This window comes from Trichomonas vaginalis, chromosome V, assembly GCF_026262505.1.
Source record: "Trichomonas vaginalis G3 chromosome V, whole genome shotgun sequence".
Classification (NCBI taxonomy): Eukaryota; Parabasalia; order Trichomonadida; family Trichomonadidae; genus Trichomonas; species Trichomonas vaginalis.
Genome location: NC_067207.1, coordinates 28948148 through 28968841, shown reverse-complemented (window position 1 = coordinate 28968841; position 20694 = coordinate 28948148). Strand labels below are relative to the sequence as shown.

General features: G+C 32.4%; 6 protein-coding genes across 6 annotated transcripts, besides 1 other annotated feature; 5 read left to right on the top strand and 1 right to left on the bottom strand.

The window, feature by feature from the left end:
• Positions 1-562: 562 nt before the first annotated feature.
• Positions 563-1207, top strand: TVAGG3_0422210 (prostaglandin-E synthase protein; the record flags this gene model as incomplete). The annotated part of the gene is made up of 1 exon (XM_001313130.2): positions 563-1063. The coding sequence occupies one exon, from the start codon at positions 563-565 to the stop codon at positions 1061-1063; it is 501 nt and encodes a 166-aa protein (XP_001313131.1).
• Positions 1208-2363: 1156 nt separating this feature from the next.
• Positions 2364-3250: a mobile genetic element.
• A 589-nt stretch (positions 3251-3839) lies between these two features.
• Positions 3840-4613, top strand: TVAGG3_0422190 (uncharacterized protein; the record flags this gene model as incomplete). Its single annotated transcript, XM_001313129.1, has 1 exon — positions 3840-4613. The coding sequence occupies one exon, from the start codon at positions 3840-3842 to the stop codon at positions 4611-4613; it is 774 nt and encodes a 257-aa protein (XP_001313130.1).
• A 334-nt stretch (positions 4614-4947) lies between these two features.
• TVAGG3_0422180 (FI07626P-related family) lies at positions 4948-6900 on the bottom strand (the record flags this gene model as incomplete). Its single annotated transcript, XM_001313128.1, has 1 exon — positions 5003-5980. One exon carries the CDS (start codon positions 5978-5980, stop codon positions 5003-5005), a length of 978 nt encoding a protein of 325 aa, XP_001313129.1.
• Positions 6901-7097: 197 nt separating this feature from the next.
• TVAGG3_0422170 (uncharacterized protein) lies at positions 7098-10192 on the top strand (the record flags this gene model as incomplete). The annotated part of the gene is made up of 1 exon (XM_001313127.1): positions 7126-10119. The coding sequence occupies one exon, from the start codon at positions 7126-7128 to the stop codon at positions 10117-10119; it is 2994 nt and encodes a 997-aa protein (XP_001313128.1).
• Positions 10193-10298: 106 nt separating this feature from the next.
• Positions 10299-11945, top strand: TVAGG3_0422160 (NEW-GLUE protein family; the record flags this gene model as incomplete). The annotated part of the gene is made up of 1 exon (XM_001313126.2): positions 10425-11912. One exon carries the CDS (start codon positions 10425-10427, stop codon positions 11910-11912), a length of 1488 nt encoding a protein of 495 aa, XP_001313127.1.
• A 718-nt stretch (positions 11946-12663) lies between these two features.
• On the top strand, positions 12664-20501 carry TVAGG3_0422150 (beige/BEACH-related family; the record flags this gene model as incomplete). The annotated part of the gene is made up of 1 exon (XM_001313125.1): positions 12675-20501. The coding sequence occupies one exon, from the start codon at positions 12675-12677 to the stop codon at positions 20499-20501; it is 7827 nt and encodes a 2608-aa protein (XP_001313126.1).
• Between the last annotated feature and the right edge of the window lie 193 nt (positions 20502-20694).

Here is a 20694-nt window from a genome sequence, read left to right as displayed (position 1 = left end):
TTTTAAGAAATCTGAGTATTAAATTAAGTGATAAATTCGTTTGACACTACTTTAATTTTTAAATTCAAAAAATTATATGTGCTTCTTAAAATGACTCAAAAAAATTTTATTATAAAATAATATATAATATTAAAAATCCCACAACATTTTTTACTTTACATAATCGTACTTCCTCGACGATTAATTTCCACTCAATTTCTATCGTTGACCGAACTTAGCATGCAACAAAACTAGTTAATATTGTTTTGGATGTTAATAATTTTTAATGTATTCTGACCAAAAGTCCAGATATTTTATGGATGGAAGAAAAGTTTGAAATATTTAACAATATAGTTTAATTATGATTTGCTACTTAATATTTCTTACTCTCACTCACTGTTATTGTTAATTTTGTAAGACAATTTTACATTTTGTCGAAAAAATCGTATTTAAGTTTGTCATATTACGGCTCGTAATATGATATTGAGTTATTCATCGTTTAAAGGTGAAAGTAAGTCTGTTAGCCAAATGACCTCTCTTTTTTTGAATTTATTCTCCCTAAATATTTCGCATCAGAGATGAAATGACGGTTATGTCATTTCACATGCAACCAGCAATTGTTTGGGCACAGCGTAAAGATGGCAATGTTCTTGTAACAATCCGTGTTCATGATTGCATCGATCCATACATTAAACTTAACCCAACAACATTGACATTCAGAGGAGAATCTGATAACAAAGAAAATAAGTTCGATTTAACACTTGAACTTTATAAAGAGACTATTGTTGATGAATCTAAGTACAACGTTAAGCCACGTGGTATCGAAATTATCCTTAAGAAGAAGGATACATCAATTTGGTGGCCACGTCTTGCAAAGACAACAAAGAAACTCCATTATATTACAGTCGACTGGGATAGATGGATTGATGAGGATGATGAAGAAGAAAAGAATGGCTACGATTGGCAAAATCAAGGAATGAACTTCGGTGATATGGGAGAAGACGATGATGATGCTGATGATGGAATGGAGGAAGCTGCACCTTCTGCCCCACCAGCTGAAGATATTAAGCCTGAAATTGACTAAATTAAATAATATGTCAAAATACTTATTTATTGCCGATATTTCGCTACATAAAATCTTACGTACTATTAAGGATTAGTGTTTCATTAAAAATTAATTTTGATACAAATATATTTTCAAATTGAATATAAATATGTTGAAACTCATTATCTACTGTCTGAATATGATTATAATTTTCTTTCGTGAAGCTCACATAGTTAATTAATAAAATTGACTAAATGTTTTTCATGTTTTTGCTTTTAAATATCGACTCGTTTGGTTATGTTACGTTTAACAGTTATATATTGACAATTTAAGCTCTCATGCTATAACCTAAGAAATGTATCGGGAAATGTAAAGAATTTTATATCGGGATTTTATGCATCAGGTTGGTATTGTGAAAGAACTACTGCCTGAGAGAGGTGATATAAAGGCTAAAACAAATGATACTGCTGATGTTATTCATAATCTAAACCTAATTTTTTCATTTGGGCAATTGGAAGACAAAAATGCAACTCAGTTGGATGTAAGTAACACAAAGATTTCTTCATTTATTGGAATATCTGAATTTACTAAGATTAGAGAATTAAATATTAATAATCTTCCAATAAGAAATTTTTATGGTTCATGTTTGATCAATTCACTTGAAATCATTAGTATGTGGAATACAACACTAATGATGAGTAAATATTGTTGCATGCTAAGTAGTGTCAACGATAGAAATTGAGAGCCTTTTAATCGTCGAGGAAGTACGATTATTTTTTAGGCGAAAATGTATCTTAAAATATGATTATTAATATGTTTTTAAAATAAAAAATTTGAAAGTTAATTTGAGATTCTCATATAATTTTTTGAATGAAAAAAATAAATATAGTCTATATGAGTTTTTGAATAATCACACTTGAGATATATCTAAAAAATAATTAAAAATAGAGTTTGAGAAGACTTTTCAAGGTGTAATGAAAAGTGTGATATAGAAAATAATTATAGATATTTTAATTTTATATATTGTGCTAAGCATTATATTAAATTTTTAGGAAAAACACTTTTCATAAGTATTCAATATTTGAAAATACGCTCCAAAAAAGAATAGATTCTTTTATATTCGCTTATATAAAAGGAAACTCTCTATCAGATGCGAATGCCTGAATTCAGCACCTCTGATAGAGAGTTTCCTCTTATATAAGCAAATCTTTTTCATTCGTTTTTGTTAATATAAAAACATCAAAATCTACCAATATGAGAAATTAAACCCTGCGAGGCACCAGTCTAGAACTGGCACTTCGCAGGGTTGAATTTCTCTTGACAAAATACAATAATCAAATGCTCCAAAGTTTTCAAATTTTTATTAGGAATAGGAGCCTACAAAGCACTGATTATATATCAGTGCCTGGTAGGCTCCTATTCCTTCTCTAAATGGGAGAAACTTTGTTTGAATAAGATAACATGCGAACAAAGTTTCTCCCATTTAGAGTGGGATTTGGAGGGTGGGAGGTACATAGATAGACTATGTATCTCTCACCCTCCAATTCCCTCGGGAAAGTTCGAAAACTCGGTCGCAATCAGATGCAATTGCGACCGAGTTTTCGAACTTTCTATTAGGAATAGGAGCCTACAAAGCACTGATTATATATCAGTGCCTGGTAGGCTCCTATTCCTTCTCTGAAGCTGGGAAATTTTGTCTGAATAGTTTAACATTTGGACAAAATTTCCCAGCTTCAGAGAAGGAATTGGAGGGTGAGAGGCATATAGGCATACTATATACCTCTCACCCTTCAATTCCCTCGGGAAAGTTCGAAAACTCGGTCGCAATCAGATGCAATTGCGACCGAGTTTTCGAACTTTCTATTAGGAATAGGAGCCTACAAAGCACTGATTATATATCAGTGCCTGGTAGGCTCCTATTCCTTCTCTAAATGGGAGAAACTTTGTTTGAATAAGATAACATGCGAACAAAGTTTCTCCCATTTAGAGTGGGATTTGGAGGGTGGGAGGTACATAGATAGACTATGTATCTCTCACCCTCCAATTCCCTCGGGAAAGTTCGAAAACTTGGGTGCAATCAGCAACGATTGCACCAAAGTTTTTGCGTTTAATTGAAGGAATTGCTCTTTATGATATATACAGTTACAATGCATATATCATAAGGAGCAATTCCTTCCAGATATCTGGCAAACTTGCTCCCAATGGTTCACAATTGCGAACAAGTTTTGTCATTTGTCAAGAGAAATTAAACCCTGCGAAGTGCCAGTTCTAGACTGGTGCCTCGCAGGGTTTAATTTCTCATATTGGTAGATTTTGATGTTTTTATATTAACAAAAACGAATGAAAAAGATTTGCTTATATAAGAGGAAACTCTCTATCAGAGGTGCTGAATTCATGCATTCGCATCTGATAGAGAGTTTCCTTTTATATAAGCAAATATAAGAGAATCTATTTTTTTTTGGACCGTATTCTCAAATATTGAATACTTATGAAAAGTGTTTTTTTCTAAAAATCTCAGAATATATTTACAATAGTAAAATAAATAAGATATTTAAATTTATTTTTAAATGCTTTTTTTTATATGAGATTCTCAAAAGTTATATCAAAAGTCTGTTTTTTCTAAAATCTAATATCATAATCTATTTCTCATTTTAAGTACATCTTAATTCATTTTATTTTCTATATTTTTTCAATATTTTTGAGGGAATTGTGTTGCTTCCCCGACGATAAAATTGAGAGGTTTACACATTGACACTACTTAGCATGCAACAAATATTACGAAATTAATACTATTCTTGCTTTTGGTTTTCAAATTATGAAAATAAATGCCAAAAAGATTGACAAGAAGCTAATTGATTACATTAAAGAACATCCTTATTTAGATGATCTTATAAAGAATGTCCAAAGTGGACATATTCTCATGAAATTTCCAATATATGACATATCCAATATAGATGAACTCTTTTACAGCCCATCCATGTTCATTTCTTCCCATTATAATATATTGTTCACTAATTGCATACAAAATAAACACATGACCTTAATTAATCCCAAATTTGATCCAAAAAAATCAAAAACGGTCTTATCAAAGCTAAAAGAATCATCAAAAATGTGTAATTTGAGTGAATCTAAGGCTTGTCATTACCTCACAATACTTGATTCTCTTAGAATGTTCAATAATAGCAAACATGAAATGATTGATAAAGAAACTACTACAACATTTAAAGAATATGTTTATGAATCCAACAATTCACAAAATAGCAAAGACTATATAGCAGTTGAAACCCAAAAATCTGAAAAACATGTGCAACAAGAAAATCGTGAGACTCAGACAGATATAAATGAAAGAGTTGATCAACTCACTGATCCTCTTGAGATGCAAGACTCTAAATCTAGTGAAGAGATTGAAAAATATAAAAATGCCTATTTAGAATGTCAAAATCAACTCAAAAATTTGCAAACTAATAGCGATAAGCTTCAGTATAATTATGAGCTATTATTAAAGGTTCTTGACACCATAAAAATTGAAGAAATATCAGGAGAAGATATTTCCTTAGACTCTCTGTTGGAAATGCCAAATGTATCATAGGTAACAAGTATATCATTATTGTCCATTCCAATCTAACCGAAATTCTTCTTTTGAAGATATTGTTTTGATGGCAATCCGAAATACTGCAACAGCCACAATTAATCATTTCTATTTGAAATATATTGTTTGTAACAAAAACATCAATAGTGTTAATCATGATTTTCCTCATTCAATGCCAATACATGGCATTCAAATAAACCAAATTAATAACTCTGCCATCATAATTTGAATATGATGCATGGTATTCAGGTAGAATTGCAAACAATAAATACATATTTTGTTGAATTTAAATTATTTCAAAAATATATTTTAAAAAAATGAAATAAATTTCTTTGTCCATTGAAACAGTAGATTAAGCATATTCAATTTTAATAAAATACAAACAATTTTTAGAAGTTGGAAAAGAATTTGTTTTGAAGCAGTTTGGCTGCTTTCTGGACATTTCCGTTTGTCTCTCCTAAGGCTTTAATGATCCAATGTTCATCTTTGAACCCCATTGTCTTCAAAATTTCAACTTGTGGAGCGAATTTCAGGCTTAAATTTTGATCATAGTCATCTTGGGGCGAGAATTCGTACATTTCATCGTTATCCGAGTTATCAGTAAACTGAAAGAATGATGTTCCAACATCTTTTGTAGCTAAAGGCGAATCCTTTCGAGTTTGTAAGGTTCTGTAGCCAGAGGATTGGAGTACGTTCTTATATCCCTTCAATGGCGGTAGAGGCTTTGTCATGAGCTTTGGTTTATAGTCGATATTTGTTGGGGTATTACAATAAGGTTCTTCTTCACTCGAAGAGTCTTCGATAAATGACTGAAGCATTCGCAAACCATCCGGTGCGGCTTCGACAAGGCTTAATGCATAATCCGTTGTTTTAGCAACGTAATTTTCAATCTGACGGGAAGGCGGACGCTCTGTGGTCTCTAACGCTTCTTGTGCCAGTACCATGGATTGTAGGGCAAGGTCGTTTATCCTTGAATATGCGATCAAGATTGAATCTTCTAATAAATCTTTGATTTCATTTACAACTTCATTATACTTTTCAGATGTTATGTTTTCTAATTGGTTGGTGAGTGTGATTAGTCGATCTAATTTTTCTTCGGGCTTTTTCTGAATCGTCCAATTTTCTTTCACCGGAGCTAAATACATTGTTGGGCAATTTAATGACGTATAAAATCCCACTGAGAGTTCGTCAACAAGGACTTTTCCTTGAAAAACAAGCCTCTGCTGGCGGGGAAATAATCCTGTTTTTGTAGTGATTCTTTCTTTAATTGATAAGATCGTATCACTGCGTGAAGCAGACACAATGAAGGATCTTCCGGTGGTTCTTTTGATTCTTATCATGACCGTGCTTCCCCGAGCGGTAAGCATCGATATTTTTACTTTTACTTGAAAAAAAAAATTTACAAAAAAGTGGCTCTCTCAAAAATTTGAACCAACGAGTTTTTTATTCAAAAATTGAATGCACGTAAATTTTCAAAATCTAATTATTCATTTAATATCAGTTTCAGTCCTTATTAGCACGATTTTCAAAGCGATCGATTCAATAACCTTTACAAATGTAAATTAGGAAATGTTGTCAAAAATTTTATTGTTTTTAAGCATGACTTTTGAATAGTGACAATGGATAACGATTAATTGGTCTTTTGATATTAAATCTACTTGCTTAAAATTAATAAAAGAAAAAGAGGTTCTCGAAATTCGGGATTTACATCCTTTACGGTATGAGCGGATGGAAATATATACCTAACAATTCGACAGTAAATCAGAGGGTGATTGAGGAAACTGTTATGAAATGGCAAAATCTTTAAATGGATATGTTGAAATTAATTTGGTAAGCTTATTGATAATTAGTAATGTAATCAAGCAGTTATTCGAATAAAATAGTGATGCCATTCTTTGGCATGAGCCATCTTATAGTTAATAAGTTTCGGAATATGAAACTATACGATTTTAAAATTGATGGTATAAAATCGTTATGAATTTACTATACGAATAGGCTCATGAGAGTAAGATTATGATTGTGATCACACGTACTTAATAAGAAGTGATACGAAAAGTTAATAAATTTTGAAAGATTTCTAATGGTAGTTCTATGAAAATGTTTATTTGCTCCAATGTTATTCATTTTAGCATGTAAAGATTCTTTTCTTAGGTTGGTCGAATTAAATTTGAATAAATGTTGTTAACTTAAGCTAGTCTTTACTTGAATAGTGGTAGCAATAAGCATTAACTAGTGTTTAATTATGTTTGTCTACTGACGTGTTGGTCAGTAATGAAGTATATTGATGATCCTAAGTAAAAAATAAACTGAAAAATAAAATTTATCAATGAAAATGCTATAAAAACTTATAAAAGCAGTTGATTCCAATTATGTATCAAATATAGAACCTTTTTGCTTCTTTAAAATATCGATTATAATTCCAAATTTTTTTCAAAATCGAAAAAATGTATAAAATAATAAAATTTTTTCAATTTGTTTTTATCATTTTTGTCACATAATTAAACGGCTCCCGATGGATTTTCAAGGACAGGGAGCTGATATCGGAGATATAACAGAAGTTATCAAACGAGCATATAAAATTCGCGAGAAAATGTTTGTTTCAGCTCTTGAAAGAGTTGTTATGAGTTTATCAAATGATAGAATTGCTCATCAAATGCTGAAAAGCCCAACATCACAGAATTTCATTGGAAATAGAGTTCAAGAAGTCTTCGAACAAATCATTTGCGATGATAGAGAAGCTTATATTGCAAAAATTATTTCTAAACTAGAAGCTTATGATGCAATGTATAAAGATGAACAGCAAGAAATCGTTAAAGCTTTAGGAACGAAGTATCTCAAGCAGTTTGATCAACCAAAACGTGGTACAATTCAACGTATAAGTCATATTCATGCTTTAGTTGATATGATTCTCAAATTACGAGCTGATATGGAAAGAATTCAATCAGACAACATCGAAAATGCAAAACTTCTACAAAATTCTAAGAGAAAAACAAGAATCGATTATACTCCAAGTTCTCCTACATTTATGCATGTTTTTGGCGAAGTAGATCTTACCGAAATGTCAAAAACAATGCACGCAATGGATTCAGAGAACAATTCATTAAGAGATTCGTTTGAAATTCTTCGAAAGAATACATCAAAGATAATCAGGCTTATGAGATCAAAAACAACAGCAGCAGTTTCCCTCCACAACGCAAAGATCGAAAAAATGAGTAAATTGCTCAAAAAAGAAAAAAGTTCGTTAACTCAAATGCAAACAGAATTCACCGGACAAATGGAGCAGCTTAAGACAGAAACACAAGCAAAGACAATAGAAATCGAAAATCTTCGAAAAATACTGAACTCAAAGCAAAATGTCGAAATTCAACTCAACAATCAGAAAACGAGGTTTGAACAAGACATGATTGCTATCAAACAAGAAAATGAAGACCTCAAATCCCAAAATTCTGACTATGAAGCCCAAATTAATGCTCTTAGGCAACAATACGACAAACTTTCAAAGAATGCTGAAAAATTCAAGCTCCAGAATGAAGAATATACAAATGAGATCAAACAGCAAACCGATGCCGCTGCTGAATTTGAAAATCGTCTGAAAAATATCACTGTAAGCCAAGAACAGCTTAAAAAGAACCTTGCTAAGGAACAACAAATTTCTTTAGACTTGAAGATCAAATTGGAAGAGAAGACATCAGAATCTGTTGAACTTGGAAAGAAATTAGAACTTGTTAATCAAGATTTACAGGACGCACAAACAAAATATGCTGCTTCTCGAGAAGAGAATCAAGCTCTTCAGCATAAAATCCAAGAATTACAAGATCATATCTCAAGTATTACAAATCATCTTGAAAAAGCAAAACTTCAAGTAGATGATGCCAAATTATCAGCTGAAGAACAATCAGCACAACGCCAAACAGAGCTCAGAAACATCAAAAAGCTTTATTCTGCAATGCAATCAGAAAATGCTCAACAAACTGAGTTAATTAATCAACAGAAGAAGCAGATTGATGATTTAACGGGCGAATCAACTACATTAAGGAAGAAATTGAACGACGCAAACATGGAAATAAAGAGCAAATGGGAATTTGTTGAACAACGCCTCACATCTGAGAATCAGAACCTCAAAGAGCGCTTGCAACAAACATCAGACCAAGTGAATAACCTTAATAAGTTACTTACAGAGCTCAGACAGAAGAGCGGCGAAATGCAACATCAAATTGAAAATTATGAAGACCAAATGAACGAAAAGAACGCAAAATTGGCAGAAAACAAAGATGTTATTGAGAAATTACGTCAAAGCAGACTCCAAAGCAAGGATATTAATACAAAATTGGAAGATGAAAATTCAAAATTAACCAGAGAAAAATCAGATTTAATGAATCAAATGGCAATTATGAAGGCACAAATACAGCGCATTACTATCAAGCAAAATGAACTTCAAGGCTTCAGTAATGAAAAAGATGCTCAAAATGCAGATCTTAAGATCCAAAACCAGCAATTGCAGAGTGATATTTCGGATATCTTAAGCCACCTTGGCGTTAAAACAGTTAAAGGAGCTCTCCAGGAGATCGAAAATGGAAAAAGAGCTTTGGCATCTGAACAAAACTTACGAGAATCTCTTGGAATTTCCATCAGAGATGATGTGAATAAGAAAGTTAATGATCTTAACAAGATATTACAACGAATTTACGGCTTGTTAGGAACAAATGATATATCTTCTATAGAAAATCTTAAGCAAGAATACGATCTGGTAGGATCGATGGTAAAGAATACACGTAAACCATCAGATGGTGTTGCTCAATTGATTTCTATTCAAGGAGAAGCATCAGATTTCGTTTCTCAAGTCATTTCCTCGTTAACAGGAAACCCTATGTCACCAAAAGGCCCACTATTCCCAATGAATCCAGCAAGAAACGCACAGATTATTGGCATTCTTAAGAAGACAGCCGAACAAGCCAAGAACGACCATAATACTGTAGACACAATTGTTGAAAGGGCAATTGGAATGGGATATACAGGCGATGATGGCATCGAAGCTGTTGATTTCATTATGTCGAAAGTTGCTATAGAAGGCAGACAAGCTGTTCTTGAGCAAATGAGTGCACAGCTTTCAGATGTTCGCGCTCAACTTGCCAAAGAAAACCAGTCACATAAAGAAGAAATGGACCAAAAAATTAAAGAACTCGCAGAGAGCCGAAAAGCAGCATTGCAACTCAGCCAAAAGAACAAAGTTGAGAGAGAAGAACTTCTCGCAAACAATGTTCAATTGGAGCAGAGAATTGCAAAGCTAAATGAAGAACTCAACTTGGAAAAGAGCTTGAGAAAAGAACTCTCAAGAGTTGGCGCAGGAATGAGTGCTGATAAAAAATTGTTGAAATCCAAACTTTCTTCACAAGAATACAGACTGATTGAGCTTGTTGAGAAACTCGTGAAGAGTGAAAGAGAATCTAGAGCTATTCATGACAACATGAAGAAGATTAGAGAAGAAAATCTTGGAGCATTTGTATGATAATCTTTTTTATTAGTTTTATTGTTTATTTTGTTGTTATATTTATTAAATATTCTGTTGTTAATTCATGAAATTATTATCAGTTGGTTTCCTAAAGTTTTATATGAATTTTTGACTTGACAAAAATTTTATTGAATAAAAATAAGAATAAAAATTAATTTCATTATGAAATTATGATGAATTAATATCATTTATTGAGATTTTATTCGAAGGCATATTTTTTTTTGAACAGACTATTCAAGTGTTAGGGTTTCTTTTCTATTGCATATTCAGAACAAAATTCTATCAGTAACTTTTATGATGACATGGAGGCCGTTCTTAACATGCCTGCTGGCCAATCTATTACAACTGGAGAACAACGCTTAGTGCTAACAAATGATCATCCAAGGAAAATTGATCTCATCCTCGATTGGGGTAATGAGATACATATTGAAGGAAGAAATTTAGATAATTTCGTTTTAATAAATTTAACACAATCTTATATATCAGAAGTCCATGTATATGGAAAGTTATTTATAATAACTAGCCTAGGGGTTACATTTTATTATCATGTTGACCAAAGCCAACCAAATAATTTCCCGTTAATTTACTATAGCCATCCAATAGTAGGCGGTAAATATACAAAATATGTATTTGATAACAATGGCACTGAATACGTCGAAGTTTTGACCGAAATTAGAAGGAAAACAAAACCAATGGAGCTTTTACAGTTAGCACAGCAAGATGACAAATTATCAATACTTGATTACAAAGATATTACATTCAGACCTTTTATTTCTGAAGCATTTTATTATTATAAATTACCTCCATTGATAGATCCACCTCCAGAGCCTGAACCATCATCTCCATCCTCATCAGAATCTTCATCTTCTACTGAATCTTCATCATCAACTACTTCATCAGAAGAAACATCATCAACTACTACATCAGAAGAAACATCATCTTCATCAACTACTACATCATCAGAAGAAACATCATCATCAACAACTTCAACAGAAGAAACATCATCATCAACTACTACTTCATCATCAGAAGAAGTCCAACCAGCCACACCAGTTGTGACTCCAGAGCAATCAAATGAAGGAGGACTGATAGACATAGAAGACATAAACATTACAACAAACAATACTAATGCTTATGATGAGTTTTTCTCACTCACATCAAGAAACGTTGCAGTTGATAAATACTTCAAGAACAAAACAGTATCAATTACATGTGATAATGACAGAAAGAACTATAATATTATTGCTATCGATTCCACAATCAAAATTAAATCAGATGTACTCTGTTCCGTCACTGTTTTCGGTCGCCGCAATTTCATCAATGCAAGTGGACCAATTATTTTCCTAATTAATGCTGACACAAATATTCTTTCAGAAGAATTCGATCTTTCAGATCCATTACATCATCCAATATGGCGTGTTACAGGTAACAACAACGTCATGAAGACAACATTCATTGGCAAATCTAAATCAGATTATTCGACTGCTGTTTATGGTTTTGATGGAAACGGAACTGTTTTTCCAAAACTTGGTTCAAAAATGACTTTAGGACCTATTTCTAAAGGAGATAAAATTAACTTTGCTTTATTTGGAGACATAATTGCAACTAGAGAACTTGAACAGAAGAATTTCAAGAAACTAACTGTGAAAAGTGGTGCAAAACCACCACGAGATTCTCATTCTATTCTTGTAATTGTTAATGTTGTTGGAGTTATTTTTGTTATTTTAACTATTGCTGTTATTTATCTTGTGTATAAATTTGGAATCAAATCACACATGAAAGAGGAATAACATATTATTGATATGAATAAATTATATAAGCGTATGTATTAGATTTGTTTTTTTTTATTCATTTTTTAAATAATTCAAGATAATTACTTCATTTGAGATAAATTAGAAAGCGAACTGAAATAAATTTAAAATGTATTTGGTAATTATAGTATTATGAAACAGTCAAACCATTGTAATTCATTAAAATGCAAAATACAATAGATGAAGCTATAACCATCAACATAGTTTCGCGAAGAGATATTAATAATGTTGATGAAAGAGTTCTTCATATGATCTTAGTATAGCATTCGGGAGGGAATATTTTTTATTAAAGTTGAACTTCTATATTTTCAGAAGAAACGCAGAGAATATTTGATGACAACACATTTGCAGTGTAGGAACATTAAAAAAATTCGATCATTATAGTATGTAATTTTGTTTTTCTCTTTATCTTCTTTACAAATTGAAAAAATTGAAAAAACATTCAAATGAAAATTTCGATAATTAACTGTTGAATATTTGAACAAATGATCCGAAGACTTAATATTGAATGGATGCAAAATCAGTTTTCTGAAGACTCATTCAATCATGATTTAAGATGAAATTATGAATTCGAAACTTATTCATATAAATAAAGTAAAAACGATGAAAAAGAACGATTATTGATTTTGATTTTACTCCATTCAATTTAGGCTACGCTAATAAAAAGATGTATTACATGTCAACCTTAATATTATCTTTAAAAATAATTTTTTTACAAATAAAAAATCGACTAAATACTTGATGAGTGAGGGTGGCCTCAAACTCATTGAGCCTTTCCAGTCGATTTGGATTCAGTACTTTACGATGGATAGCCAACATAAGGTAGGTCGGCCCTCTTCCAAAACAGAACTCGATTTTTGCATTGAAAGAATAAATTATCAACCGGGAAATCCATCTACAATTCGAAAGGAAGTTTCTTTATGCGACACAAGTGAAGAAATTTCTCACAAATTGGCTGCAATTTTTCGATTTACTGAATTCCCAATTTTAAATTCGTGTCTGCTTGCACAGATGTGCATCTCAGTATCAAATATCAAACTATCAGGAAAGGCAATTGTTCCACCCTACATTGTTCGTAGTTTAATTGCATTTTCATATATTTTACCAGATGCATTAGATTGCGAAGTTCATGGAGCAAAATATCCGATTTTCCAAGATCAGTGCTGGGAGACAGTTCCATATCTGTTCGAATATATATTTTATACTTCAAAAGAAATTCAAAATGATATCATAACTGTCTTAAATCCTATACAAACAGCGTTCAGCAAATTCAAACAGATATACACTTTACCGAAAGACCACAAAATATACACCTTTCTACTCAAAATTCTCGAGGCTTTCGTTCCAAATTTGTTCGCCGCGGCGTATGAAGACAATTGGTTCTATTTTGAGTTTGTTGTCGAAATATTCAACCAATGGGCAAACTGTAACAACGAAATTTTGCACTCAGATCCTTTTGTCGACATAATTCGAATGTTTTTACAAACATCTGCATCGTATATTCAAAAATTATCAAAGAATAACGCGTTTAAGATGTTGATCTTCATCTCTTGCTTTATTGGAAGGTTCTGTACCGTTTACGAAACGCCAATTCCGATTGATATTAAATTATGTCTAAATTGTATCGAAATTACAGGCATATTAATACCAATGAGTGGAATGACTGACTGCGCCTTTATTGTTAGGCACGTATTTTGCTTCCTTCGATGGGCAATGAGATCAATTTCTTTGGAAAACGAATTGACAGAGATATTTCCAATTTATACGATCGAAGAACCATTAATCTCACAATTACCAGACGTCTACTTCTCTTCTCATTTACTTTTTACGTCATTTATCGTGAAAAAATTCAAAGATGAGTCAGCGACATTAATTCTACAAAGTTTAACATCGATATTATCTTTTCTTACAGATAGAGACCCTGAATGTCTCGACGGATTCGAAAATTTACCTGAATACGAAGATTCAACTTATATGTCATCGATGATCTTAGTTATTTCAGCTCTAATCAACAATACTCACCTACCTATGTCGAATTCTCTCGAAAATCTTACGAATATGATGCTACAAAGCCCTCATAACCCTCATAAATTCGAAAAAGTTGAAGGATTGCAGCTAAAATACCAAATTTGTGTCTTCAACTTTTGTTTACATATGGCAACTCTCAGTTTAAACCACAGAAAAATGATTTTGAGGCAATTAGCGAAAGTTTTAGTTCCTCCCTTTGATTTTTCATGTTTAACCTACATAATGCCTGTTCTCAGGTCATTATCTGTCATTGACAAAGAGATTCAGTTCATAAATCCCTTCTTAACTTCAGGAGTTATCGAAAATATCTGTCCATACATCAAATTAACGGAATACTCGCACCAGATTGATGAATTTGTGGCCTTTGTACAACTGATAGCCATGATGAATCCAGAAAATGTCCTTTCTTCCATTGTTATGTTGCCAATTCTCACTGATTTGATAACTGTTCCTAAGTACGAGGCTTCATTAGTACCAGTCTTCAGATGCGGATTCGAACTATCAAGGACAATCCAGTATTCCAAGGCTGTTCCAATTATTATCTCATTATTAATTCAGACTTCAGCGATTTTCATAGGCGCTGTTAAGAATGAGAGCTTAAAACATACAGCTACAGCCATTATGGACCAGTTTTGTCGTTCAATTGAATCACATCCTTTGTCATTTCTAAGAAACTTCGAAGATAACTCATTTTTCGAACTTTCTTCCAAATATATTAAGAAGGCCAAGGACACAACCGCAATTTTGACTTATTTGAAGACATTATCTACTTTTTGTATCAAATATCCTCAATATATCGAGACATTGAATGCACGGATGACATCTATATACCTAAATATCACAAAAGCATGCAAAAGAGTTCAGTTAACAAAAGAAATTTTAAATTCAATTTTAACATTAGCGCTAAACTCAGTTTGTTCGCTAGAAAACTGCACAGATCTCACAATACAAAACAGAGAAGCGATCAAATGTTTGCTAAATGTAGTCAAAGATACAGATTTCGAAATGGATATCATAATTACAGTGACAGAACTATGTAAAAGCTCATCATCGAACAGCTTCGAGTGTTTCCACGCAGATGTAGTGAAGTATGCGCTAGAGAAATGCAACAACGAACGAGTTTTACCGTTGGCAATTAACTTATATACGGCAATCTCATCAGTTTTCTATTCACAAGTGATCCTGAACGAAACATTCAGATCTCTGTATATAGGAAATGACACAAGAACGTGTAAACAAACGATGATATTAAATTCATTGATAAATATGATAGTAGAAGGCGCAAATTCACCTGTTTCGTCATTCTTCCATCTCAACGGTGTCACAGATTGTATTATTGGCCCAACATTACCTTGTAATTTCTTTAATTCTCCATGGAGTTTCGCAACAACGATTCGCATGGATAAATCTACGACGAGTAATGCTCCTTTATTGACATTGATTGATAATTCGTGGATATTTTCCTTATCTTTCTCTGAAAAATCCGAAATGAAACTTTCATTTGTCAAAAACGGAGTTGTTAAAGCGAGCAAATGCTTCAAATACAACTTCAGGAAGCAGCAGTGGTATTACATCATCATTACTTACAATGAAGGTAATTTTACCCTTTATATCAACAAAACTCGGCTTCAAACCATCCAAACAATGAAGCTAAACTTCGATAGTTCCGTTCTCCTCCAGATCGGCTGCAACAAAAAGTTCCATTTGGCCATAGATATCGGTCCAACATATTTCTTCTCATTGGACGATGTAAACTTAGTTTACAAAGAGTTTACAAAATCTCACAATTCCTATGGTCAGCTCCGAAACTGTTTTGTTTCATTACATCCATGTTTAGCTCAACAAGGGAAAATTTCCAACGCTTCTCCATATTTCGATTCGAATCCTTTGATTTTCGGAACTGTTGTTCCATATGTAACAACAATTCTCGATGTCATCGAAATGGACGGGATTTTCCTTGGTTTCATGCCATTGTTCGAAGTCGTCAACAGGCATTTCATCCAACAAAACGATGAAGAAGACAATCTTTTGGCCACTTTACTCATTTTACTTCGTGTTTTGTTGGTCGTTTCTCCTGAAATTCAAAATAATTTTGAATCAATTGGCGGTTTTCGGTTATTGAGCGGTTTTTTGAGTAAGATTGAACCAGAATATTTTACAACACAAGTTGCAAGTCAACTAGTTGAATTATTCCAGAATTTACCTGATGATTCGACCAGAAGACAAATGGTTGAATTTATTTGGCTGAATTTCAATTTGTGGAGTGAGAAATCATATGAATTCCAAGATTTCTTTTTCAACAACTGTTTGAGTGTTGTTTATAAATCAGACATGATGGGATCCTTTGATTTTGATTCATATGATTTTCTTCTGTTTCAATGCCAAACTCCACTTTTGATTTCAGATACAAATAATACAACGAATATAAAGAAACAGAGTAGTTTCAACAATTTCACGGATTCTTTCATTGACAACTATTTCAATTCATTTCCAAGTAATCCAAACTTGATTTCAGAACAAAGAAACAAAATCAAACAGTTCCAATGGAATTTTTACTTGGAAATGTTCAAAAAGAATCCTGTTCAATCATCTTTCTTGATTATCTACATGATCATCGCGTTCCACAAAGTGAATTTCATACAAATGCAAGCTTTCTATTTACTTGAGAAATTCATTGGAGAAAGAAACAAAGAAGCTTTGGATTCTTTGAGTATTTTGAATTATTACGATGCTTTTATTCCTTTGTTCGCTTCAGAGAATTATGAAATACAACTACATTCATTGTTAGTTATTTATATGATTGCTAATTACCAAAGAAACAATTTGATAAAGACAGAAATGACATTGGAATACGCAATTCACAAAGCAATCGGTGTTTGGAATCACGAAAAAAGTTCTATAAAAGAATTTTGCGAAATGTTGATCTTTTACGCAAATGACGCAAGAGATATCCAAAATCAACTTAAAATTGTCTTCCCTGAATTCATTACTTTTCTATTGTATGTGGTTAATTTACAAAAACCGTCGACGATACCGGAAATTATGAATAACACTGAAAAAATTTTGTTGAGCGGTTTTGACATCAACGATACATTATTTTTCTATGAATTATTTTTTTATTTGAATCATTGCTATGAAATGACAGAAGAAAACAATTCATTGTTCTCTAAATTAATTGCTAATTCATGTAATAATATATTCAAACTGAGAAAGATGTCAACAATGATTGTTTCTACTGTCATTGCAACGAAAATCAATTTTATCAAGTTGTTTGTCAAAGCTGTTGAATGTTTCGCAAAAGAAATTTTGTATTTTAAACCTGATGATGAAAACTTGTCTTTAATAACAAGACAACTTTGTTCTGCGTATTTCTTTATGCCTCATTTCATTTCGGATCTAACAAAACAAAGAAATTTAACAGAAGATGAAGTGACCAAATTAAAAGCGGTTTTTACAAATAAAAACGATGATATTTTCATCAACCAGGATTTCTTCTTCGATTACCAGCCAGAAATTGAAGCTCCCTTCAAAAGTGAACTCGGAAAACACGTTACAAATATTGCTTTCTCAATTATATCGTCAAAAACGTTAAGTGAAGTGAATATGACTTCACTTTTCACTTTACCAAGTTTAGAGTTCTTGGCATTAGTTCTTGCACAATATATAGTTATGACTGATGATAATTTGGATGTTAAAGAAAAATTGACAGCTTTTTGTCAAATTTTTGAGTCGAAAAAATCTGAAACAAAAAGTGACATTTTAGACATGTCGATTTCCTTGTTGTATAATGCATTGAAAATGAAAGGAAACAAAGAAATGATGGACAAATTATCAGGATTTTACAAAATCCCAGAAAATTACGAGAAAAATTTCAATGACATGAAAGAAACAATAAGTGAACAAGCCACACAATTAATGATTGATTACAAACCAACGTTTGTTGTTACGAGAAAGAATATTTCTTCTGTTTTGGATGATATCGGATTTACTCCTGAGAAAATGACGAAACTAATGAATCACGATGGATTTAATTCATATATAAACGCACATCAAAAGAAGAGATTATTAGTTGAACATCATTCCCTCAAATTAGTTTCGAGTTTCGTCAATGAATCGACATCAAATGGAGGTCCTCTTTCCAGCGGATTCAAGGAAGTCCATTGGAGATTCCTGCCAATGCTAGATCAGAAAGGAAGAATACTTTTCTTGGCTCCAAACAGAAATTTCGATAATCATATCTCTGCTTCTCAATTGAGAGATTTACAAATAATTGAAACAAAAAGTGACACTTCTGAAGAAATTCCATTGAAACGAATTTTATCGGAGAATTTCTCATTTACGGAAGTTACAAGGATAGAGATGAACATGCAGAAAGCTAAGTATTCTTACATTGCAACACTTCTTAAAACAGTGAATAGATTTGAAGGAAAAGTTTTCTTGAATAATTCGAATTTAGTTTACGACGGAATTATTAAAATGGATATTTTCGGAGAGCAGAATTTGAGTGGGAGACACAAGTACATTGAGATACAGTACACTGACATAGAATTCGTGTTTTTGAGGAAACACATGCATGTTAACAATGCTTGCGAAATTTACACGAGTAAGAATCGTTCTTATTTCCTTATTTTCGCAAGTGAAAACAGAAGAAACTCATTCATGAATTCCCTGCAAAAATGCTATGATAAATATCTCAAGAAACAGTCTAAAAAGATTCCAATTCACAAAGTCAAATCTTCTACATTTTCTTTCAATTTCTTCCAAACTTTGAGAAATATTTCAAACGGAATTTGTCAAAATTTGACACCTCCTGAGATGATCATTCGTTCCAGGCTTGTAGAAGAATGGCAGGAAAGACGTATAAGCAATTACACATACCTCGCAAGACTCAACATTTTGAGCGGACGTTCTTTGAATGATATTTCTCAATACCCTGTTTTTCCATGGGTTTTGAATTGTTATAACAAAAAAGTGACACAAATTGACCTCACCGACCAATCAATTTACAGAGACTTTTCTGTACCAATTGGTGCAATGAATGATGAACGTCTTGACAAGTTGTTAGATTTGTACAAAGATTTAGACGATAAATATCAAAAATGTTTATTTAGAAGTCACTTTTCAAATCCAGCGAGTGTCATTGGATACTTGATAAGAGAAGAACCATTTAGTAGTTTGCATATTAAACTACAAGGTGGAAAGTACGACCACCCTGACAGATTGTTCCATTCGATTGGATCTGCGTGGAGTTCTGTCACCGGACAATTAAATGATTTCAGAGAATTAACTCCTGAATTCTTTTGTTCACATCATTTTCTTTTGAACGAAAACCAGTTCGATCTCGGAAAATTAATGGATGGAAAGATCGTGAGCGATGTAACTCTTCCTGACTGGTCTAAAACAGCTTGGGAATTCATAGAATTGCATGCAAAAGCTTTGGAATCTGAATATGTTTCAAATCACTTAAATGAATGGATTGATTTGAGTTTTGGTGTTTATAGGAATTCCTTGGAACACAAGAATGTTTTCCATCCATTCAGTTATCCTGAAATTGTTCAGACAATTACTGATGAAATGACCTTGAATTTGGCAAGAAATCATTGCGCGAATTTCGGAGTTTGTCCTGATATTTTATTCAGCCAGCCACATCCAAGAAGAAACCACGAAATTATTCCTCCGCCTGTTCATCTTTCAGATTTGAGTGTAGAGAAGATTGAGTGTATTTCGCATGGCCACATAATGACGAACAACCAAATAATTCATGTTGCTTCAGGAACATTTTGTAACTTCACAAATCAAAGCAACAAAATTATTTTTGCTGACATTTTGCCGAAGAACAATTTCCTCATTTTAATTGCACAAGGAACTTCTTATGTCACTTGTTTGTTTTATGGCAATGAACAGCAGAAATCAGTGACATTGGCACATAGAGGAAGTGTCATAAATTGTGCAACAAACATTGATGATGAGTTTTTAGTTACAGGAGGAGCTGATTGTACTTTAAGTGTTTTCTCATTGGATAGATTGACAATGCTAGGTTCGATTCCTGCTCATGAATTCCCTGTTGTTTCTGTGTCTGGTTCTGTTCCGATTGGATTAATTATAAGTGTTGATTCAGGACACAATTTATTTGTTTCTCATTTAATTACACTTAAATTTATCCACGCGTTTAAGATTGATTGCAACCAGAATTCAGAACACAAAGTCTGTTTGTTGGAGCCAGGTTTGATCGCTGTTTCTTGCTCTGATTCGAATTTGTCGACAAAGATTTTGTTCTACGATTTGACAGGAAGGAAATTGGGTCAAGTTCAAGAGGCAGCAAGAGTTGTAAAAATCTTTGAGATTTTAACAAACGAAGGATGCTATCTTGGAGTGACGACAACAACGAAACACCTATCTATAATTGACTGCTGCTCTTTGGAGACAGTCAAAACATTTGACGACATAATTATACCTGATCTAGTTCAGTCAGTTGGAAAAGGAAGAAAAGCTGTCGTTTGCGTGAGAAACAACAACAAACTCGCAGTTTTAACTTTTTAATTTTTATTATTTTTATTTTTATCTTGTTTTATTTTATATATTAGAATAAAATTCATCTAATAAGTTTATTATTTTAATTAACTGAATGACTCAAACATTTCATTATGAAAATATCATAGAAAAATAACATATTCAAATAAGAATATCAAATTACCATTAAGCAATCCAAAATATTAATATAAACTAAGGTATG